The 25,322-nt window shown below is 40.1% G+C and overlaps 1 protein-coding gene across 2 annotated transcripts in view; it reads left to right on the top strand.

The window, feature by feature from the left end:
- Window positions 1-25,322, top strand: part of ZFAND3 (zinc finger AN1-type containing 3) — a 151,294-nt gene that overhangs the window by 116,915 nt on the left and 9,057 nt on the right. For both annotated transcript variants that reach the window (XM_020785046.3, XM_072991544.2), the window contains one exon: window positions 12,192-12,362. In XM_020785046.3, the coding sequence (XP_020640705.1) occupies window positions 12,192-12,362 (171 nt within the window). The remainder of the gene's footprint in view (window positions 1-12,191; window positions 12,363-25,322) is intronic.

The raw sequence follows: 25,322 nt of genomic DNA, 5'->3' as shown, positions 1-25,322 counted from the left end.
TTGACTATGCGGACCTTTGTCAGCAAGGTGATGTCTTTGCTTTTTAAGATGCTATCTAGGTTTGTCATCGCTTTCCTCCCAAGAAACAGGCGTCTTTTAATTTCGTGGCTGCTGTCACCATCTGCAGTGAACATGGAGCACAAGAAAGTAAAACTTGTCACTGCCCCATATCTTCCCCTTCTATTTGCCAGGAGGTGTTGGGACCAGTGGCCATGATCTGAGTTTTTTTGAGGTTGAGCTTCAGACCATTTTTGGTGCTCTCCTCTTTCACCCTCATTAAGAGGTTCTTTTAATTCCTCCTCACTTTCTGCCATCAGAGTGGTATCATCTGTATATCTGAAGTTGATATTTCTTCCAGTAATCTTAATTCTGGTTTGGGATTCCTCCAGTCCAGCCTTTCGCGTGAAGCAGAAGTAAATGTTTTTCTGGAACTCTTTGGCATTCTCCATAATCCAGCACATGTTAGCAATTTGGTCTCTAGTTCCTCTGCTCCTTCGAAATCCAGCTTGTACTTCTGGGAATTCTCAGTCCACATACTGCTGAAGCCTACCTTGGATAATTTTGAGCATAACCTTGGTAGCGTGTGAAATGAGTGCAATTGTACGGTAGTTGGAGCATTCTTTGGCACTGTCCTTCTTTGGGGTTGGGATGTAGACTGATCTTTTCCAATCCTCTGGCCACTGCTGAGTTTTACCAAACTCGCTGGCATATTGAGTGTAGCACCTTAACAGCACCATTATTTAAGAATTTAAATAGTTCAAAGGGAAGGCCATCACCTCCGCTGGCCTTGTTGTTAGCCATGCTTTCTAAGGCCCACTTGACTTCGCTCTCCAGGATGTCTGGCTCAAGGTCAGCAACCACACTATCTGGGTTGTCCAGGACATCCAGATCTTTCTAGTATAATTCCTCTGTGTATTCTTGCCACCTCTTCCTTGATGTCTTCTGATTCTGTGAGGTCCCTGCCATTTTTGTCCTTTATCATGTCCATCTTTGCACAAAATGTTCCTTTAATATCTCCAATTTTCTTGAACAGATCTCTGGTTTTTCCCTTTATATTATTTTCCTCTATATCTTTGCACTGTTCATTTAAGAAGGCCCTCTTGTCTCTTTGGAAGTCCACATTCAATATTCTGTAACTTTCCCTATCTCCCTTGCATTTTGTTTCCCTTCTCTGGTATTTGTAAGGCCTCATTGGATAGCCATTTTGGTTTCTTGCATTTTTCTTTGGGCTGTTTTTGTTGCTGTCTCCTGTACAATGTATTGCCCATTTGGTGATATTCATGTGTAGAATCGCCTCTTGTGTTGTTGGAAAAGAGTGTTTGTGATGACCAGCTTGTTCTCTTGACAAAATTCTATTAGCCTTTGCCCTGCTTTATTTTGAACTCCAAGACTCCTTTTATCTCTTTTCTCCCTATTTTAGCATTCCAGTCCCCTGTAATGAGAAGGACATCTTTCTTTGGTGTCAGTTCTAGAAGGTGTTGTAGGTCTTCATAGAATTGGCCAATTTCAGCCTCTTCAACATTGGTGATTGGTGCATAAACTTGGATTACTGTGATGTTGAGAGGTCTCCCTTCGATTCATAATGAAATCATTCTATCATGTTTGAGATTGTATCCCAGTACAGCTTTTCCCACTCTTTTGTTGAGGGCTACTCCATTCCTTCTACGGGATTCTTGCCCACAATAGTAGATATGATAATCATCTGAATTGAATTCACCCATTCCTGTCCATTTTAGTTCACTGACGCCCTAGATGTCAATGTTTATTCTTGCCATCTCCTGTTTGACCACATCCAGCTTCCCAAGGTTCATAGATCTTACATCCCAGGTTCCTATACAGTATTTTTCTTTGCAGTATTGGACTTTCCTTTCACTTCCAGGCGCATCCAGAGCTAAGCGTCCTTTCAGCTTTGGCCCAACCACTTCATTAGCTCTGGAGCTACTGTACTTGTCCTCCACTCTTCCTCAGTAGTATGTTGGACGCCTTCTGACCTGAGGGGCCCATCTTCCAGCATCATATCTTTTAGCCTTTTGTTTCTCATCATGGGGTTTTCTTGGCACAGATACTGGACTGGCATTGCCAATTCCTACTCCAGGTGGATTGTGTTTAGTCAGAACTCTCCACTATGACCTGTCCATCTTGGGTGTCCCTGCACAGCATAGCCCACAGCTTCTCTGTATTACTAAAGCCCCTTCGCCACGAGAAGGCAGCAATCCGTGAAGGGGAATCAATTATTTGCATACCAGCAAATCAGTTGGCTTTACTGGGTATAGAGTACCTAGTAAGTGGTTTAACACAGTGGTTCTTAACCTTTGTTACTCGGATGCTTTTGAACTGCAGCTCCCAGAAACCCCAGTCAGGACAGCTGGTGGTGAAGGCTTCTGGGAGTTGCAGTCCAAAACTCCTGAGTAACCCAAGGTTAAGAACCAGTGGTTTAACATACCCTTTTTCTGCAAGAAGAAAAAGGGTACCTTCCCACCACGGTGGGCATTCCGTGTCTAGTCACGCTGGCCATGTGACCACAGAAACTGTCTATGGACAAACACTGACTCTACGGCTTGGAGACAGGGATGAGCACTGCTCTCTAGAGTTGGACACGACTGGACTAAATGTCAAGGGGAACCTTTACCTTTACGTTATCTTTTCTGCGAGAGGCTGGGAGAGTGCAGGTTGCAGAAGTTACATAGGCTAGCTCAATCAAATTCCATGTGAAATCAAGTTCATGACTTCCAACTGTACATTCTAGTACCAAGTATGCTTATCCAGCCAGTATTTAATTAAAGGGAAATTTAAACAAAAAATTAGAGATGCTGAAATATCAAAAGGGAAGGTTTGACCAGGAAAAAGCAAAGATAGAAGAACCTTACAAAAGAGATGCAAGGCTGACAAATTCCTCTAAAGAATATTGTGATGAAAAACTTGGAATTTTTAAAAGTGCAATAAAATCTGCTCTCAAAGAACATGAAAAAAAACTGCAAGGAGTAGATGTGATATTTGTAGAGCAATTTGAAGCTGCATTGAAGGAATCCATCAAACTTCTAACAAGAATATGTAAACAAATGTGGAGAACAAACTTATGGTCTACAGAGTGGAAATGTTCAATAAGGGGACTTTTACACTAACAGAAATGGGTAAAAACAGAAAAGAGGCTTGTTCTTTCTTTTTCACATTCTTTTAATTTCCTACAGACAGCTTCTACAATCTGAATGCTTTGTTTTATTGAATGAGAGGATCATGAACACTTTGGATTTTTTCATGTTTTCTCTTCTGTTTGCCCTTTCCTTCACCTCTTATCTGCCAAATAGCCTGAGAAAGTTTAATCAAATAAAGTAGCAAAGCTTGTCATCAGCTACCGAACAGAAATTGCAGATGTTCAAACTGGATTCGGAAAAAGAAGGAAACATGCTAGAAGTCTTGTTAAAATATACATTAACTACCAGAACATATTAAATTCATAAGAAAATCAGTCTGTGCTTTATAATACAGTAAAGCCATTGATTAAAATAGATCATGTGAAGCTACGAATTGTGCTAAAAGAAATGAGTATGCTGCAACATTTGATTTTCTTCATCTGCAACCTATTTTCAGTACAAGAGGCAACCGTTAAGGCAATATGGAGAAACAATGTCATCAAATCATAGAACAATTGAGTTGGAAGGGGCCTCATAAGGTCATCAAGTCGAACCCTCTGCTCAGTGCAGGAATCTAGATCAAAGCAGATCTGACAGATGACCATCCAGTTTTCCCTTGAATCCCTCCAGCTTAGGGTTTCCAGTTGGCAGAGGTGACACATAAAGTGTTTTATCTCCCATCTCTTCAATGTATGTACATAATATATGAGAAGCTCCTGTAGATTAGACTCAGATAAATTTCCACCAGCTCTCAAAATGTATCTAGACTGAAATCAGTATATTGTCCTAGTTAAGTAGTGGCACTATTATTCTATTTGTCTATTCATTTTTTGGTATATATTTTAAATTATTGTTTGTGTTCTGTGAGCATTTTTTGGATTGTTGTAAGATACCTTGAGCGTTGTGAGATACCTTGAGCATTGTGACTGGCCCAAATCATGTTGCTAAGTGTAGTAAATCGCACTATAGGGGTTTAGTGTGTCAACTATTCTGTAAATTCAGCTGTTCTTTCCATTCTGGAAGGAGGTTACCAAGTATAAACCCATACCATTCAGAAACTAGATTTTCCTTTTTAAACTGATGCTGAGAAAATGGGTGAAATCCAGTATCAAATAGAGATCTCCTGCTTGGAATACTGCTACATTTTTGTTTGATTGCTTGATTTTATTTTGGTTTTAAATTATCTGAATAACAATGTAACAGACTGCATTTTATTTATACAGTGAATCATTTTGAGAATCTAAAGACTGACCAAATAAATATGTTTAAATATGTTTAAACAAGCTTTTTAAATGTTATATTGCAGATCAGAAGGAAGAAAAGGGCAGTAGTCAAATCTCATTTAATATTTTAAATGAATGATTATTTAGTTATGCTTCATTGTGCCACTTAATTTTCAAATTACTTGTGCTTGATAGTATTGAGAACTGTAAAATTCAACCAGGATCAGTCATGATATGAGAACTTCACCTTCCTCTCTCCCCTCATGTTGCCTAAAAACAGTAGTCACTGCTGAATGGCTCAGAGAGGGAACAGTCCAGTTGTTTTCTCTCTGGGCAGTTTTTAATTCATAACCCACTGAATATAACCAGGTCATATTCAAAACATAAAACTCTTTTCATATGAACTGATTCCATTGTATGATTACCCAGAATCTTACATTAATGCAGCTATGTCATTTGTACTTGACAATTAGTTTTAGCATTAATTATGTCTCTTTAATAACATTTCTGAAACATAAGGAACGCATTAAGCCCATCCAGTTGTCACCAATGCATTTACTAAGATGTGCAGTAAAGAAAGCACCCACAAATATGGAAGTATCATTTAATGTTGCAATAAATTCTTATCTTTCTTTCTTCTACCAACACTCTCCCCCTTTCACAGTATAATGTCAGTGGGACCCTTCCTTTCAGATTTTTCCACAGTATCATGTGCCTATAAAGAATGTGAGGGAGATTCAGGCACCCAGCAATCTATAAAAATTAACAAGAAATTATTTAATCTCCCAGTCCTAAGATTTGTTGCACCAGCATACTGTTATGTTCTGACTAGCCTTACAGTAGCATTAAGCATCTCAGAAGCTGAAACACAACTATGTTGCTGTCATGCATGATAGAACAACAAAGATGTGGGTGCAGATATTTAGAAAATAAGTGGTGATCACATCCTTACCCTTTTTTGTTAATTGCAATAGCTTTAAGTCTTTGTATTCTGTGCTATTTCTTATATTCATGTATTCTATTCAGTTTTACACTAGTTTTGCAAAATAGTTTTTGTATGCTTAATTTTTAATCATCATGTCATGGTTGGTATATCATTGATTTAACTGTTGTAAAGTTCTTTCTCTGGGATACTCTTAAGTCAGAAGCAGAGTATTATATGTTTCTCTTAGTCAGCAGTATAGCCTTTGTTATGAGTAATTTGTTTTAAGGACTGGCTAAAAAACAAAATAGGCTGTTTCCATAAAAAAAATAGCTTTCTACCTCAGCCTTTGTCATTGGAGAAATAATTTAAAATAAGTTTATATATAATATTGTAAAATGTTTTATTTTTAAAACAATGGGGCTGTCTCAATATGTCATTTGCCTGACACATAAGAAGGGCCATACCTTGGATCTGGTTTTCTCAATGGCACTGAAAGATGATGGTTTGGATGTGGAGGGACTGGTTGTGACCCATTGTCATGGACATATCACTTCCCGGTCAAGTTTAGTCTATTAGCTTCGTCTCCCCTCTGCAAGGGTGGGGGATCTATTAAGATGATCCGCCCTCGGAGACTAATGGATCTGGATGGTTTCCTGAATGCTCTGGGGGATTATCCGTCTGATATGGTCGGCGCTCCTGTTGAGGCTCACCCGGGCGGTTGACATGATTGCGCCCTCTCCCTGCACACAGAGCCCAGACAGCTTATTTCGTGGCAATACGGCTGGCGAAACGGCAGTATTTCTGCAGCCGTATTGCTTCCTCAGAATGTTGTCCAGCAGAGCTGTTTTGGGTGGTCTGGGAGCTTCTTCAACCAGGAAATCTGGTGGAAGTCCCGGACTGCTCATCAGCTCGCTGTGATGTTTGCCATTCATTTTGAGGGGGAAATCGCTCAGATTCACAGTGGGTTGGACTCCACCGTTACTGCAGAATCAAAGGATGTGTTCAGTGTGCCGTGCTCAGATCAAATATTAATGGATGAGTTTCAATTGTTGAGATCTGAGGATGTGGACAGGGTGCTTGGATCTGTCTCTTCTGCCACCACTCTCCTTCACCCTTGCCCATCTTGGCTAATTGGAAGATCTGCCAGGGGGTTCACACCTGGATGTAGAAGGCCATGAATGCCTCTTTGAGAAAGGAAGTCCCTACCACCTTGAAAGAGGTGGTAATTTGACCACTCCTTAAAAAGCCTAACCTGGACCCAAGGCTGGTGGTTAACTATCAACCAGTGGCAAACCTCCCTTATTTGGGCAAAGTGTTGGAGCAGGTTGTGGCCGGACAACTCCAGACGCTGTTGGATGTAATGGATTTTCTGGATCCATTTCAATCAATCAGGTTTCAGGCTGGGTTTTGGTACGGAGACTGCCTTGGTCACCCTGTACGATGACCTTTGCCGGGAGAGAGACAGGGGGAGTGTGACCCTCTTGATACTCCTGGACCTCTCAGCAGCTTTCAGCACCATCGACCATGATGTCCTTCTGGATAGGCTGGATGGGTTGGGAGCTGGAGGCACCATCTTACGGTGGTTCCACTCCTTCCTGGCTATGGGGGTACTCCTGGACCCCAGTCTAACTCTTGAAGCCCAGGTGGACTCGGTGGCCAGGGGCGCCTTCCTTCAACTGAGGAAATTATACCAGCTACGGCCCTACCTGGACGAACGGAGTCTCATGACAGTTACACACGCACTGGTAACATCTTGTATAGATTACTGCAATGTGCTCTACATGGGGCTGCCTTTGAAGACGGTCCGGCGACTGCAGCTGGTCCAGAATCGAGCTGCACGGCTGGTGAGTGGTGGGGCTGCTAGGGAACACATCAAGCCGATTCTGTTTAAATTGCATTGGCTACCACTTGCTGCCCGGGCCCAATTCAAAGTGCTTGTTTTGACATATTAAGCCCTAAAAGGCTTGGGGCCTGGATACCTGAAGGACTGCCTCCTTCCGTATGAACCTACCCGGCAGTTAAAATCTAGCCAGGGGACCCTTTTGAAAGAGCCATCCCTCAAGGAGGTAAGAGGGATGGCTTATAGACAAAGAGTCTTTTCAGCAGCTTCCCCCAGACTATGGAACGACCTTCCAATTGAGATTCTTCTGTCACCGATGCTGATGACATTTCGGTGCCAGGTCAAAACCTTCCTGTTCCAGAAGGCTTTTAATGGGAATAATATCAACTGTGGGTCCTGATGGCAATTTTTAGAGTATGTATTTTAATTGTATTTTAATTGTTGTAAGCCACCCAGAGACCTTTGGGTTGAGTGGGCGGTATATAAGTTAAATAAATAAATAAATAAATAAATAAAAAATAAATATTAGAATATTTTGAAAGCATTTAACAGATATATTAACAATGATAAGTAATGTCCCAAGGCAGGATATCTTAATAAGAAAATGAATCCAAAATGGGTGGAAATTTCTTAAAATGGAAATTCTAAAGGCACAACTACAAGCAATTCCAAAAAGGTGGAAGACAGAAACAAGGGGAAAATAACCAATGTAGCTTCACAAAAAGCTCAGAGAAGACTTGAAAATAACAGCAAACATATATAGGAAGTGGAAGGAAGGCCACAAAGAAAGAGTATAGACAAGTAGCAAAGAATTGCAGTTATGGTGTTAGGAAGGCAAAAGCTGAGAATGAGCAAGAGACGCTAAAAGCAACGAAAAAGTATTCTTCAGGTATATGTGTAACAAAATACAGAGAAAAGAAACAATGGCTCAGCTACTCAGTGGGAATGGAAAAATAGTAACAGATGACAAAGGCAGAAGTGCTCAGTTCCTACATTAACTCAGCTTTTTCTCCCCAATGACCCTCCTAGCAAAGTGCAAGTGGACAGGATTGCAGCTTGAGATTGAGAAATGGTCAAGAAATAGTTTATTCTTTGGAAAAGTACAAATCTCCGGGACTATATGAACTGCACCCAAGAATATTGAAGTAACTGGCCAAAAATATCTCAAAACCACTGTCTATTATTTTCTTGAAATCATGGAGAATGGGTGAAGTGCCTGATGATTGGAGGAGGGCTAATGTTATCCCTGTCTTCAAAAAAGAGGAACTTGGAACTACAGACCAGTCAGCCTGACATCAATGCCATGGAAAATTCTGGAGCAAATTATAAAGCGGTCGTTTTACAAGCACCTTGAAAACAATGCAGGCTGTCCTAATTGCCAGTGTATTTGCTACCTGTATGAGATTCACTCCTGGTCCTGAGAAAGAAAATTTAAACTTCCCCTGCTCTCTTTAGTAAATGTAATGGAATTTAATTTTCATTATAGTATGTTGATTTTATAATCATTATTGTGTTGCAAGCCATCTTGTGTGGTTTTGTTTGTTCTTTGGTGATGATTATGATAGTGAGAAAAGAAAGGTAAGATATGAATTGCCATAATTTTTTAAAAGCATGACCTAGTTATGCATCCAAATGCCTCACTCATGAACTAAAACTATAAGCCTATTGTCATAGAATGTTGGGAATGCAACAGATTTAATTGCTACAGTTGCATATAATCTCGTAGAAAGTGTGACACAAGTTGTTGGCTCAAGAGTAAAGGAAAAAGCCTAGGAGAAAGGGTCAAAACAGAAAATGCTTAAAAGTTCTTTGTACAAATAATAAGCAGTTCTTCAGTTTGGCAAGTTGTGTTTTCACAATAGAGAGAGGTGAAAAGCAGTGTGCTCCAGGGATCTGTCCTGAGACCGGTGCTTTTCGAACTGTACATAAATGACCTGGAGAAAGGGATAAGCAGTGAGGTGGCCAAGTTTGCAGATGACACAAAACTCTTCCGGGTGATGAAGACCAAAAGGGATTGTGAAGAGCTCCAGAAGGATCTCTTCAAACTGGGAGGATGGGCACCAAAATGGCAAATGTGTTTCAATATAAGAAAATGTAAAGTAAAGCACATTAGGGCAAAAACTCAAAACTTTATCGGCTAATGGGTTCTGAGCTATCTGTGATGGATCAGGAAAGAGATCTTCATGTGCTGGTGGACAGCTTGATGAAAGTGTCAACCCAATGTGCGGTGGCAGTGAAGAATTCCAATTCCATGCTAGATATCATTAAAAGGGGGGAATGAAAATAAAACAGCCAACATTATAATGTCATTATACAAAACACTGGTAAGGCCGCACCTGGAGTATTGCGTATAGTTCTGATCGCCACACCTCAAAAAAGAATAGTGGAACTGGAAAACATGCAGAAGAGAGCACCTAAAATTATTACTGAACTGGGGCACCAGCCTTATGATCAAAGGCTACAGCATTTGAGGCTCTTTAGTCTAGAGAAAAGGCGCCTGAGGGAGGACATGATTGAGACATATAAAATTCTTCAGGGGGTGGATAAAATGCATAGAGAGAAGCTCTTTTCCCTCTTATGCAGTACCAGAACTAGGAGACAGCCACTCAAATTGAGTGTTGGGAGAGTTAGAAGAGGCAAAAGAAAATATTTATTTATCCAGCATGTTGTTAGTCTGTGGAACTCCTTGCCATAGACTGTTGTGATGGCACCTGGTCTAGATGCCTTTAAAAGGGGATTGGACAGACTTCTGGAGGAAAGGTCCAACGTAGGTTACAAGCTGGCAATCGCCCACGTCACTCATGCCATTCATATGCACGAGCTGATTTGTATGAAACTATGAGAGGACTGGAGGGGCGGAGTCAGCAGCTACATGAGGCCTGGTGGGAGAAGGAGGAGTCAGATAGGGTTAGTTAGTCAGAGAGAGAGGGAACAGATACTGAGAGAAATAGAGCTGGTTAGGAGAATAGGTGGAGAAGGTGGTAATGATATAGCATGCTGCTGCCTCGGCCATGGAGGGGAAAAGCCATGAGCTCTGAAAGAGGCAATTGGGCGGCGGCAGCGAGAGGTGCCGGAGCGGAGCGTGTGTGAATGCTCCTTTGCTTCCGTCTCTACCTCCTCCTCCTGCTGCTGCCTTGGCCACGGAGGGGGAAAGCCGTGAGCTCTGAAAGAGGCAATTGGGTGGCAGCAGCAAGAGGCGCCCGAGCGCGCGCGCACACTTCCGTTTATAAGACAACCCTCAATTTTTCCTCTAATTATTTTAGGAAAAATGTCATCTTGTACACAATAAAATACAGTATGTACTTAGAGAACTGTTGATGAATTGCTTATGTATAATGTGTGTCTGAAGAACTTCCGTTATTATTCAATCTGCTTCACTCCAATAAATAAGTTCTGTTTCTGTTCACAAGAGAAGTGTTCTGACAAACGTCATTTATATTGTGGATTGAGGTAATCCACTGGTGGCAGCGAGAAGAAAACGCGACATGAGCCTTTGTGAGGGAAAGACAAGCAGGGGCCACAAGGGCAAATGCCACAGAAGCCATGATGGGATGCAGAATCCCCAGGCTTAAAAGGAAGGTACCTCAAAATGCCAGATGCAGGGCAGTGGTATAAGGAGACAGGTATCTAGTTGTCTTGTGTGCTCCCAGAGGCATCTGCTGGAGCCACTGTGAGATACAGGAAGCTGGACTAGATGGGCCCTTGGCCTGATCCAGCAGGGCTCTTAGGTTCTTATTTGTAACTATAAGACACCCAAAAGCTTGGGTAACAGCACAAATCTGTTCAGGCATTAGTAATCTCCTTTCATCTACATGCTTAGATGGGTGTACCTAGTCTCACTGTCTTCATCATATTCTAGACACAAGGACTGGGGAAGTCTTGAATAAAATAGGTTCTTGCTTGCCTGTAGCCTCTGCACATGAACAAGCACACCAGTTTGCCAACATTCTTATTTGTGTGCAGAGTTTAGATATGAGTGCTTGATCGCTGAATGTAGAAAATTATGATGTGGAAGCAAGAACTCTCCAACAAGTCCCAAGAGCTTCCCAGATGTGTTGAACCAGAGGCAAGCCAAAGCCCACCTGAGCCTGTTAAGTCATTTGTTTGATCCAGTGTTTCATTGTCAGCGGAAGTACTGGGGCAGAATCCTCCCCGCCCCAATGATTCTAGCTGAACATTTGAACCATTTAGTCCTTACTTTAAGCACATGCTCACATAATCCTTTGAAATGGCTTGTGGGCTTGAAAATGATTTTTAAAAAACTCACTGTGGTATTCTTAATATCACAGGCATAATATATTTTCATTTCTCTGATTTAGAGATAGTTTACCTCAAGCACTTTTCAATTTATAGTTTTGGTAAGAAAAGGATTTTCCTATTTTTTTTTCCTAACAACATCATTTTTCCAAGAGAAACAAACATTACAAATAAGGTTATTAAAGTACGTAGTGCCTTCTCCTGGTTTAAAGAAATCCTTTGAGTCTGTAGCAGCATGTACATGTTGTGTTTAGTTTATCTTGCTGTGTGTAATCATTTACATTTAGATTGTTATATTTGTAGGGGGAAGAACGCACAGTATGGTGCTTTCATGTGCCTTCGTTTGGTTATTGGAACAAACTGTGTCCTAAAAAAATCTATCTCCTGTTCAGCCAGGAAATGGGCTGAAGTGTGTTCAGTTGTTTTTTTTCATCAGAAGCAACATTGGTCTGGATGGAGATATTGTGGCTAAAGCTGTATAGTATGATCTATAAATGAGATGAAAAACAAATGTTCTCATTGTCCAGGCTAGCATTCTCTCGCCATGTGTCAACAAGAAGTCAAAACCGCAAGCATTTTATTTTGTATTTAGTTTTATCAATCAGGAAGGGGTCTTCTGAAGAACAAAGCTTAGATATATTCGCTTAGATAGTTTACTAACCTTGTGCTTGATAATTGACTGTATGTGAGGGGGATTTTTAAAAGCACACTGTTTGCAAGTGTCAATATACACATAATTAATTCTGTGACTAGAGCACATGCCTTGCTGAAGAAAAAGCTAACACTGCACCCCAAATGCTTTCCCCAAATAACAGATTCACAGTTGGAGAACGAGGCTTCTCCTGAGAAACGACCACGGTTACTGGAGGACAGTAATGACAGACCTGAAGAAATCAGCCGTTCGAAACAGAAGAGCAGACGTAGGTGTTTCCAGTGCCAAACAAAACTGGAACTGGTACAACAGGAACTGGGATCATGTCGCTGTGGTAAGGACTGGCTGCCAGTTTTGAGATTAAGGTTTCCTGTAGAGTCCTATTAAACCTCCCTTGCATATTGGGAAAGTATGAGTTGTGATGTTGTGACACATCTATTACTAGTAGAGAAACAATGTGACACATTTGAAGTATTTACAGTCTGGTAAATTCAAAAGTCTCTAAGCCCTTCACAAGCATTGCACTCTTCTGCATAGACAGACAATTATAAAAGTTAATTACACAGCCAAATGAAGACATACCAGTGTGTAAACGTTTCCTTAATAAGAAAAGTTTATGAAATCTTTTATGCTATCACATGTAACAGTCTTCTTGCACAAACAAAACATGTCAAATCTAGTGACTCTTTACCTTTTTACACATGCAAGAGCTCCAGTACATGAACTTGAGAATTTTCAGAGCTTTTGCTATTTACTACAGCACTGCTGTATATGAATTAAGGAGGGTTGTGTGTGGTACCTTGAGGCATCATGTATTAGTGGCTCTTTATTTAAATAAGGAAAACTGCTCAGGTAAGCTAAAAAAAGTATGAAGTAATTCATAACACAGCTGTAATATACCAGTTGCTATAATGTACTTAAGAGTGTGTAAGAGAAGTGTCTTGACCTTTTTTCCAATAACATTAGTCATTCTCCCTCTATGTGCCAGTATGCTGAGTTACAGAACCAATACGGTGTGCTGCTTGTATACATATTCAGAGCTAATACCTACTCTTCTCGAATATGTCTGTTCCTAGTGCTGTTCTGGAATAATGTGTGTTCTGAAGTCTTGTTTCAGGAGACTAAAAATAAAAAGGGACCAATATGTGTGACCAGAGTTGAGACTTCCATATAAGTCTAATTATCTAGGCAGCAAAAATCTGACTACATTACTATTTTAGAGGTGCCCAGAAATGCAAATCTGATGACAGTTTGATTACTCAGTACAGTATTCTGTAAATCATTACTGATAAGAGAAGGGAGTCCAAACAAAATGTTAAAAGCTTTAAACTCATTCTTGTATCAGGATCCTATTTCGCAGAGTGATAAAGGTAAAAGGTAAAGGTTCCACTTGACATTTAGTCCAGTCATGTCCAACTCTAGGGCATGGTGCTCATCTCTGTTTCCAACCATAGAGTCAGCGTTTGTCCAAAGACAGTTTCCGTGGTCACGTGGTCAGCGCGACTAGACATGGAACGGCATTACCTTTCCACCAAGGTGGTACCTATTTATCTACTTACATGCTATCTATTTACATGCTTTCGAACTGCTAGGTTGGCAGGAGCTGGGACAAGTGACGGGAGCTCACTCTGCTGCATGGATTCAATCTTACTACTGCTGGTCTTCTGACCCTGCAGCACAGAGGCTTCTGTTGTTTAACCCGCAGCGCCACCACGTCCCTCATTTGACAGAGTGATAATAAGTAAAAATCCTGCTGCTGCAATTCATAAGGCTGATGATGTCATCAGCAAAAGTGGGTGTTTTTTTTGTTTTGTTTTGTTTTTGTTTTTTTGGAAAATTTTATATTTCTGACTTCTCTCCAAAATGTCGCACAGCTTCTGTGTCATTCCTTTCATCCTCAGGGTGCCATCAAGCCACAGAATGGAAGGAGGAAGTATTTAATTATAGAAAATAAAAAATGCCTTTATCACTTGCAGCAATTTTTGGTAATTAAAGACTTTCCCCTCCCATCTCAGAGCCTCCATGGCTTCCTCACAATGAAAGGGATTACATAGAAATCTGAGGACCTGTCACTAATGATGCAACTGGATTAAAGCTGAAAGGATGTCTATTGGTGAACAGGCACAGATGTGAAAGGAAAGCCCAGTGCTAAACAATACACACACTTAGAACATGGAATGTGAGAAGGATGAATCAAATTACTGGAAATCATAAAGCAAGAAATGGAAGGTTTAAATATTGCAATATATGATGTCACTGAACAAAAGTGGACTACAATGGTAGGTTTTCAGTCTGACACTATTAAGTATTTTCCTCTGGAAGTGACAAACTCAGAAGAAACAGAGTGGCTATAATACTGAAGCAAGATGTAGCATGGGCTGTTGGGAGCTATAATGCAAGATCTGGCTGAATAATATCAGTCAGACTTCTGGGAAAGCCTATCAACATAACCATCATTCAAATCTATACTCCAGTTATACGTAGATGCTTAAGAAGAAGAAATTGAAAGCTTTTGCACAAGCGTCCAGGAGATAATACCGAAGCAAGGCATATTGATAATCCTAGTGACTGGAATGCAAAATTAAGAAACAAAGTAGAACCAAATGTTGTTGGAGAATTTGGCCTAGGGGTCAGAAACAAAGCAGAACAAGTCATAGAAGTCTGTAAAGCCAGCAATCTATTTATTGCACATACATGCTGCAAACAACTAAACAGATGACTGAATGTGGACATCATCAGATGCCCAATATAGAAATCAAATAGACTATATAATTGGAAGTAAGAGACAGAGAAGCTATATTCTCTCTCCCAGAACAAGAGCAGGAGCAGATTGTGGTACTAACTATATTCTTAATACAAAAAATGAACTGAAAAAAAATTCAAAATTTTCATAGTTAATATCAAAAATTAAAGTAAAGCTGAAAAAGAAAGCTAAAAGAATAATCTTGCCAAAATATAATTTAAATTACATTTCTGATTAATTTAAATGACACATAAAGAACAGGTTTACATTACTAAATGTAACTGACGATGAACCAGAAGAACTGTGAATTGAAACCAGGGATATTAGGGGAAAATGCAAAAGAACTATTCTTGTAGTTAAGAAGAAAAGTAAAAAGGAAGGAAAAGCCTAGATGGATGATGGAAGAAACTCTTTAAATTGTTAAGAACTGGTGAGAAGCAAAAGCAAAAGGGGACAAAATTACGGTCAGAATCCTGGATACAACTTTTAAACTACTGTCACATGCAGACAAAGAGAACTATTAAAATAATCAGTGCAAAGAAATAGAAGAGAATAATGAAAATATTAAAACAAGAGATAGCTTCCAAAATAAGATATCAAAGGGACATTTATAGCTAAATTAGGAATGCTTAAAAATAAACAGGGAAACACAACTGTCTGACTGGGATAAAATAAAGAAAAGGTGGGAATAATATGCTGAAAAATTGTTTAGAAGAGAAAAAAGGAGGACAAATTCCTTTGAAATAGAATCCTGTGATGAAGAACCTACAATTTTCGAAAGCAAAATGAAAGATACTTTGGAAATACTTAGAACAAATAAATCACAGGGATAGATGGAATACCAATAGAACTATTTCAGGTTGCAGAGATTGAATTTGTCAACATCCTAACAAGAATACGACAACAAATATGGAAAACAAAGCAGTGGTCTATGACTAGAAATGTTAGATATACATTCCAATTCTCAAAATGCCAGGGAATGCAGTAATTATAGGACTATTGCATTAATTTCCTGTATAAGCAAAGTGAAGCTTAAGGTGTTACAACATTGACTTTTATTCTATATGGAGTGAGAAATACCCAGTGTTCAGACTGCATTCAAAAAATGAAGAGGTGCTCAAGATCATATCACAGATACACACTGGCTTCTGGAGCACACCAAAGAATTTCAGAAAAAAGTCACGCGATGTTTTATGGACTATAGCAGAATCTTTGATCATGTGGATCATAGCAAGTTATGGATTCTTCTGAAAGAAATTGGTGTATCTCAGTGCATGATTGTCCTGTTGCATAACTTGAATTATGGAGAAAAAGCTACTGTTAGGATAAAATATGGAGAAACAGATCGGTTCCCTATGGATGAAGGTATCAGATAAGGGTGTGTTTTATTTCCATATATGTTCAGCCAGTACATTAAAAATATCATATGGAAAGCTGGACTAGATCTGGGTGAAGAAAAAGTGAAATTGGTGGAAGAAACAATAATTTCAGATATGCAGATGACACTGTCTCACTGGCAGAAAGCAGCAATGACTTGAACCAACTTTTGGTGAAAGACAAAAGTGCTAAAGCAGGACTACACCTGAACATGAAGAAGACAAAAATCATGACCACAGAAGAACTTTACAACTTTAACGCCAAGAATGAAGAAATTATAATAGTAGTTTTTTATACCTTGATTGAATCAACAATCCGAATGGAGGGTGTTGCCAATAAATCAGAAGACTCAGACTTGGAAGGGCAGCATGAAGGAATTAAAAACATTAAGTGTAGGGATGTGCCACTGGAGACCAAGTTCACGATCATCCATACTCTTGTATTCCTGACTACTATATCCAGTGTGAAACCTGAACAGTGAAGAAAACCAGATAGTGAAGAAAGTTAGGGGAAAATTATTTGTTTGAAATATGGTGCTGGAAGGGAGCTTTGTGGATAACCTGGACAACTATAAAGACAAACAGGCTTGTCCTAGACTAAACCAATACTCAGCTTCCTCTAGAAGCAAAAAGAAAATGAGCTGGTCAACTTTTGGGGCACATCATGAGAAGGCAAGATTCACTGGAAGAGACATTAATGCTAGGAGAAGTTGAAGGCAGCAGGAAAAGAGAAAGACCAAATATGAGATGGATCGATTCCATAAAGGAAACCACAGGCTTGAGTTTGCAAGAGCTTGATAGGGATCTTTTGGAGGTCACTCATGCATAAGGTTGCTGTGTGTCAGAGGCAATTTGACAGCAGATAACAGCAACAATAGTAGGGCAAGGTTTCTTTGGCTTATCCTCTTTTAAAACGGTGTCAATCATCCCAGCACCTCCAACACTATAGCATGCTCTAAGATACTTGTATTTAAAAGGATTGTAGGACACCTTTAGAGAAAACAGCCACTGCACATGTGCTTAGAACACAAACACAGTCTCTTTTCTGTCGAGAGATTTTCTTATGTATATTCAAATAATTTTTCCATTCTCTTCTATTCTGGATAGGTTATTAACTGCTGACAAGAAATTCTCATCTCATAAATAATGCTTGAGAGACATTGCTATATAAATTGAATGTGTTACAAATTGTGATGGGCTTTTTGTAGTGTGCTGTGCCTGGAGCAGGAGGAACAGAGGATGTCATTTTCATTAATTTGTAATGAGGCGCCAATTAAAGGCAAGGAAGAAGCTCAGAAGAGAAGAGTCATAGGGCTCCCCTAAATCTTCTATCCTTGGGGTTGTTGTAGGATCATGCAACCAAACCTTTCCCTAAAATTCCATTAAATTACAATCTCATCTTGCACACACACAGAGATAAATTCAGCTTCCCTTTGATCTTCAAAAGAGCAATTTGTAAGATGAGTTCTGCGCCTTCTCACACAGCAAACTGGGAGAGGCGAGGGGGATTACTAATTGCCAATGCACTTCTCAGGCTGTGGTGAAGAACAGAATGTGAAAGCAGATTTTCTTTCTGTGTGTTTCTTACTGGCTAACCTTTAAATCAGCACCACTGCAGTAATGTAACATTTTTATAAGATTCTTTTGGGTGTCAGTTTCACTAGCCTTATATTCATACAGTGGTAATCGCTGTCAGTGGGTAGATTGTTCAGTGTCTTGGCTTCATGTGATAGATAAGAATTCTTTTTTCTTGCATGCAGTCAAGTTTTTTCCAACTGATGGCAACCATGTGAATTAATTGTCTCCAGAAGGTTCTGTCATTTACAACCCTGATCAGATTTTGTAGACTATACAGGCTGTGACTTCTTTTACTAAGGCAATACATCCCATATTCGTCTTCCTGCAACCCTGCTTGATTTTCTTTGCCTCATGCCCTGCCTTCCCATATGGAGACATTACGGGTTCTTGGCTGGATGGTTGAGTTAATTTGTTCTGTTTATTTGTTTTACTTTATGATTTTATTGCCATTTGGTTGTGATTTATTTTACATTGCTGTGTTGTAAACCACGAATAATAGTGTTTTGTACTAATGAGGTGGTATATAAATGAAATAAATAAAATCCTTTTTCCCTACTGTGCCTTCACTGCTTCCTAGCATCACTGTCTTTTCCAGTACATCCTATCTTCTTACGGTATTTCCAAAGTACAATGGTGTCAGCTTTGTCATTTTAGGTTGTAATAAGGGTTTGGGCTTTATTCAATCTAGAGCCCATTTAGTTTTCTTGTTCTGGTGGTTGATAGTTTCTGTAATACTCTCCTCAAACACTGTATTTCAAATGAATTGATTTTTGTCCTGTCAGCTATCTTCATTATCCAGTTTTCACATCCGTACATACCATTTAGGAACACCTACAGTATAGATAGCCTTGGTCTTAGTCTCCAGGGACACGTCCTGATATTTCAGGATCTTTTCTATCTAGTTCCTTTATAACTACTGTTCTAAATTTATGTGCTCTTTTGTTTGTTTGCAGTTGACAGTTGAACTGAGCTGTAGAAAATCCTTAACAATTTCAATTTCTTCACTGTCAACATTAAAGTTATGTAATCATTCTGTAGTCCTGTTTTTACACATTATTCTTTGAATTTAATAAGTAGTCAGTTCAAGTCATTGCTATTTTCTACCAGTGATAAGGTATCATCTCAAATCCTAAATTATTGATGGTTTTTCCAAACATTTTAATTTCTTTCCCTTATTCTTTCACTTCTGAATCTATATATAAATCGGATAGGTTGATAAATTACATACCTGTACCCTTGACCAATACCTTTGCCTGTTGCAGACCTCTCTGTTTTTCTGCATTTTATCCTAACATAGCTTCTTGTCTAGAGTATGTTACAACTTTATTAAATGTTGTGGCATGCTCATTTCCTTTAAAATAATCCATAGCTTTTCATGATTCACACAGTTTTTTGTTTTTGTTTGTTTGGGTTGGGTTGGGTTTTTTTAGTTGTTGTTCTTTTGTGTTTTTGTGGGGTTTTTTGCTATAATCTATAAAGGACAAACTGATACTCTTCTGAAATTCTTTGGTAAGCTCCAATAGCCAATGTATGTTTGCAATATCAACTGGAATTCTACCATTATTCATATAAGGTTTGCATAACAGATAGCCTAGTTGTTCAGTCTACATATGATTTAGTTTATGTTTTGACTAATTAAATTTTTTAAACTTATGAATATTTCTTAAAATAGCATAAATGCTGTTAAACAAGACACTAATTCTAATTCCAGTACCATTTGAGTTTTCCATTTATGAACTGTAAGATTGTGAGGTCTCTCATAACAAGATTGAATTTACAGTGTCTTCTTGGAGTGGTATGAAATTGCAAAAAGGCCAAAGCTAAACTGTTTCCTGCTTCAGTGAAGTCTTTACAAGGCGTACAAGGATGGTGTGGGGGTTAGGAATAGGATGTTCCACTGCTGAACAAGCCCCAGGAGGCTTGTGAAAGCAGCGCTTCGCCGGGGTGGGTGGGTGTCAGGGGCAGGCCCGCCACCCCGCGGCAAAGCGCCACTTTCAGAAGCCTCCCGGGCGCTTTTCCACTGCTAAACAAGCCCTGGGTGGCTTCTGAAAGCGGTGCTTTGCCGCAGGGAGGCGGGGGCGGTGCCAGGCCTGCCCCTGACACCCACCCCCACCCCGGCAAAGCGCCACTTCAGAGGCTTCCCCAGTGCATTTCCACTGCCTGTTTACCTGCTGGTAAAGCCCATAGAAGCCTCTGACACCCTGCACTGATCAGCTGTGAGGGGGCGGGGGCAGAGAAGAGCACACACATCCTACCCACCAGCAAAGCACCACTTTAAGAAGCCTCCCGGGGCTTCATCTTGCGAAACAGGGTCATAGTTAAAATCGTCTTGTGAGGCACCAAAGCCCTCACCGGACCCAATCGTCCAGCGAGTTTTTTGTCCCGCGAGACAATTGTCTTGCGGGGCACCACTGTAATGTAAATGAACAAAGTCAGATACATTGTCCTCCCTCATTCAGCTGCATACTGGCAGAGGAAACCAATATACAACACAAATTTGTAGCCTCTGCATGCAGGAATTAAGCTCATTGAAGTAAAGATGTAATGACTACTTGACAATTTTTGACTTTTTGGACTCTCATGACACAGAGATTTTTGAGAGCAGCAAAAGGTAGAAATGTTGAAGATAGTTCACCCTCCCTCCCCCATGAGTTTTCTGCACAGGATTAAGTTTGTAGTTGTAGAAGAGGTAGCTGCGTTAATCTGTGCAAGCATTATAAGGGAAAACAAACAATCCAACCATGATCTCTGTATTGATATCTATACCTTGATGCCATGTATAAATATTTGTCATGTTTTTTCTCCTTCTCTTAAAGTGGACTTGTCTGCAAAAGCTCACATCAAAAAATATAAGAGTTAGTCTTTAAGGTGCCAACATAGTTTTGTCTTTTTTTTTTAACTTTTTATTTTGTTTTCACCTATAAATATTAAGTTTGATAGTCCTGTGCTGCTTGTGCCTGATCTTCAGCACTATATTTGCATCTTTCTGCTATTTATTGTCAATTTCATGCTGGTCAGTTTCAAATTGTGTCAGCTTGAAAGAATGTTCCTGTTGTCAGTTTCAGGACCTTACACTGATCAATTTCAAATGGGTCTATTTGTCAGTCTGAGAGCCTGAAATTGACCAAAGGTACTGACAAGGAATTATGTAAATTCCTGTGCAGTGCATCAGGAATTATGCACAGGATTTGGGGGGGGGGGGTGTTAAGATATGTAAAGTCCCAGAGGAGGAAAGGTAAAGGAAGAAAATTCTGTAGAAAGCTGTAAAATACAGAAGTGTCTAGATTCACAACCTTAAAATGAAAAATTCAAGCTTCAGTTAGTAGTATGAGTATGTGATCTACAGTTGCTTCAGCCTCGTTCACAATTATGGTATTGACATATTGTGGTACTCTGCTAAACTGTCCATAGATCTGAAATTTGTTTTATTTATAGTCAAATGTATTTGCGTTAACGGAGGGGGAGATTGGAAAATGGTATGACACTTTCTGAATTGGAAATGCACTGTACTATACTTAAGTTGTTCTAACACTAGCTTAAGTGATGAACTTTGTTTCCATAACCTAATGCATTTTGTGTACAAGGGAAGTCTGAATTAGAGTATGAGATGTAACTGTGCTTCATCTCAGCCAAAAAGGATAGGAAGATAAGCTATACCAAAAGGCTAGGTGATTAAGGTATACAAGCTAGGGAGCTAAAATCTGGTATATTAACAGTACAAGGCATTTCAATTACTAGTAAATCCTGACCAATTTGTACTCCTCTCCCCAAAAATATATCCTAAAATAATTATTATAGACCTACTAGTTTGTAATAATGTGTTAATCTAGATACATTTGCATATAGAAAACATAATTCTACAGAAAAAAAACTGTAGCATTTATACCCATCCAGTCAATAAGTTCTTCTTCGTGGCCTCTGTGAACGCACACAATAAGGTTTTAGTCTGCACTTGTGCTGGACTCAGAATATTCTAGAGGTTTCGAAAAAGCATGCTCTGCCCACCTCAACTCTCAATTCCATTTTTACCACCATCATGTTAGGAACTTCTCATGCTCTTATTCTATCCTCTTGATTGTCTTCAGCTTTGACTCGGATTTGTTTTTGGACTATGAATTTTGTCTCTGCTCATTTCCCCTCATATCGGTTTTTGGTTTTGATCATGGACTGCTAGACTATGATTTTGGAATACTCCTTTACAGTCTTTCCTGCACTTTTCTATTGGCTTTGACCTCTGGACTGGTTATATCGTGTTTTTTCCCAGTATTCTGTTTTGGATTTGGTATTTTGATATAATTGTTGACAAATTTGGAATGTTCTTTGACGCTTCTTTGCCACATCGACTTCGTTATACTGTGCCTCTCTGTTTTCCGACCTGGATAGTTTTCAACCTTTCATCTCTGTGAGTTTGCCTCCTGTTGTATCGTTTATTTTACTGATTTATGTCCCCATCGGGCCCTTTTAGGAGGTGCATTTTGTGTGCTCAAAAGCTGCCATTTTCATATGACCACGAGCACTGCCTTTTTTGTTTGGGGGAAGGGCATCAACCCCATTCTTGCAAGGAGTGTAAGAAGTTTACCCGCCCAGCTTTAAAAGCTCGTCAACAAAGATTAAAACTTTTCCTGTGGGATAAAACCCTCTCAGCCTCTAAACCCACCACCATGGAGACTTCCCCGACCCCTTCCGGGACTCCACGGACCAAAGAGCCAACTAAATCTCCACCTCTCTTACTGGCTCTGAAGACTGCAGAAAAGGCGGGAAAGAAGTCTACATCTTCAATGTCGAAGAAATCATCCACTTCATCGTTGACAAAGACTAAAAAGCTGACGTCATCAGACATTCTGAAAAAGAAAGACTGTTGTTAAGAGTAAAAAAGATCTACACTCTACAAAGGCTGATCGACTTAGCGAAGTCCCTCCAGTATCAGCATTTCTTCCATCACCGATACTAGAAGAATCCCCTTGACATCGGGAGTCTGCCTTGGAGGATGGTGGATCACTTCCACCACGGCAGGCTCAGGCTGTGGTATCTTTACCTAGCTGCTCACCTAGCCCTGGCCAGCTAGATGATGTTCCGATGTCCAGCCAGGCTTCTGCCCCTTCTAGCCCTGTCTCTCCCAGGCTGGCATCAATCGTACAGCTTTCCCAGTCGGGATCATCATCTCCAAGTTCTCCACCATGTAAAAGAACCTCCAAGAGAAAACACATCTCTCCTACTCGACACCACTCTGCACATCGAGAAATTGTTGTTCTCCCCAGTTCCTCTCGGCATCGACACAAATCCAGGCGTGACGGCCCTATATAGAGAGAGCTCAATCGAAAACGGAGATATTAATCAACAGCGAATTCCGCCTTTGAGCATTGCCTTCGTTCCACCTCTTATACACCTTATTAAAGAATGGTGGACTGTACCTTCCTCCTCCACTCAAATCACTCGCAGGATTGAGAACCACTACCAAACACACGGTACTGAGACTACCTTTCTTATTAAACATCCAATTCCAAATTCAATCATAGTGCAATCGAACCAATCCAGAACAGGAGAGAAGGCCAGAGTGATTCCAATCAATAAGGAAGGCAGAAAACTGGATGTCCCTGGAAGGAAGATGTATTCTTTTGCCACATTTTTGCTCAGAGTCTCAAATTACCAAGCGGCCATGGGGGCTTATCAGAGGTAGCTATGGGCGAAGGTGCTCCCCACACTTCAAGCCACCCCAGAGGAGACTAGGGCTGCCGTATTAAACACCTACTCAGAAGTGCTCAACGTGGCTAAACATCAAACTCTAGCTTCCAGACATTCAGCTGACGTGGCATCAAAATCTGACTTCAGCTATTGCTGTTCAGAGGCATGCTTGGTTAAGATCTTCAGGAATTTCTGAGGATGCTAAAACATGCATTGAGGAACTCCCTTTTGACGCTATCAGCTTATTTAATGGCAAGACAGATGAGTCGATCCACCTTATTTGCAGTTTTTCATTGATAAAGTGATTCTCTACCCTGATGTATCCTTTCTCCCAAAAGTTGTCTTCAATTTTCATGTCAATCAACCCCTAATTCTACCTACATTGTTTCAAAACCTTTCCTCGCCGGTTGAACAGTAGTTCCATTGTTTGGATGTTAGAAGGGCTTTAGCCTATTACACATCAAGGACCAAACACTTTCATTCCTCATGCAAGTTGTTTGCTTCCATGTCCCACACAAGGGTTCTCCAGCCTCTTCTCAAACAATTTCTCAGTGGATAGTATCCACCATTGCATTGGCTTATGAACTGTTGGGTAAGACTCTTCCAGATGGCCTGAGAGTGCACTCTACCAGAGGCATAGCGACGTCCACTGCCCTGCTCCATGGTGTAGATGTTCAAGACATCTGTAGAGTGGCTACATGGTCCACTGCATCTACTTTCATAACACACTATAGACTGGACCTTAGGGCCAAGAAGGAAGCCAGCTTCGGGCGAGCTGTGTTGACTTCGTTGATGTTGTGACGGCCCTCCTTCCAGTAAGTGAGCTTGCTAGTCACCCTATTATGTGCATTACAGAGGCCACGAAGAAGAAAGAGAGGTTACTTACCTGTAACCATGGTTCTTTGAGTGGACCTCTGTGAATTCACACATCCTGCCCAGTCTCCCTGCTATCCGTCACTGGTTTCCATTCTTGAATCTCTGAATTATAGAGCACTGCCGGTGGCGGATAAAATGGAACTGAGGGTTGAGACGGGAGGAGCATGCACTATAGGGGCAATGTTCAATCAATGTTACTTTTTCTAAAGCTCTAGAATATTCCGAGGAGTCCAGCTCAAGGGCAGACTAAAACCCTATTGTGTGAATTCACAGAGGTCCACTTGAAGAACCATGGTTACAGGTAAGTAACCTCTCTTTCTCTGTATAACTTACTTTGTTTTTTTAACTACATCTGTATGTTACAGCAGAAGAGCAGGACAATTTTTAAAAAATAATTCAGCATGTAGGGAATTTAATGTACCATATACCAGATGAAAAAAAATAGAGTTAATCTGAACCTAAGAGAAAGAAAAAGCAATTGGAACATTTTCATCCTAATGTATTGGTTGCTCATATCCAAGCAGTGGTTCAGATACTTTCCAGCAGAGGCATGTGGTTATTTTTGTCTGTAATATAACCATAATTGTAAATACACTGAAATGTTTGAAGCTTGAACATATAATGTCTGTAGCCACTTATAAGGTTAAAATGCATACACATATGTAAATGTCTCTGGAATTTTTGCAACAGACTGACTCTCAGCCTGGAAACTTACCATTATTTATTCTTCTTCCTTATTAATGTCTTATCTCTCTAGCATTGTCACTGGGTTGAAGCAAAAAAAAAAAAACCTAGATGACACATATATTATCAGGCTGCCTAGTACTGCTTGCTTGTTTTAATTAAAGCTTTAGATACACTTGGCTTTTAATTAAATCCTCAACTTTGGGGAGGGATGCATTAGTGTAGATAAATGTTCCATACAAGCAATTCAAGAGTTATGAATACTAAACCAGGTAAATATTCTGTATCGACAGATGATGAGAGACAGGTGTCTAGAATTATAGAGGTGATGATTTAAGGCCAGTTTTGCAACTGC

Source organism: Pogona vitticeps, chromosome 1 (genome assembly GCF_051106095.1).
Source record: "Pogona vitticeps strain Pit_001003342236 chromosome 1, PviZW2.1, whole genome shotgun sequence".
NCBI lineage: Eukaryota > Metazoa > Chordata > Lepidosauria > Squamata > Agamidae > Pogona > Pogona vitticeps.
The sequence above is the reverse complement of the archived record's forward strand: the minus strand, read 5'-3'. Positions and strand labels throughout refer to the sequence as shown.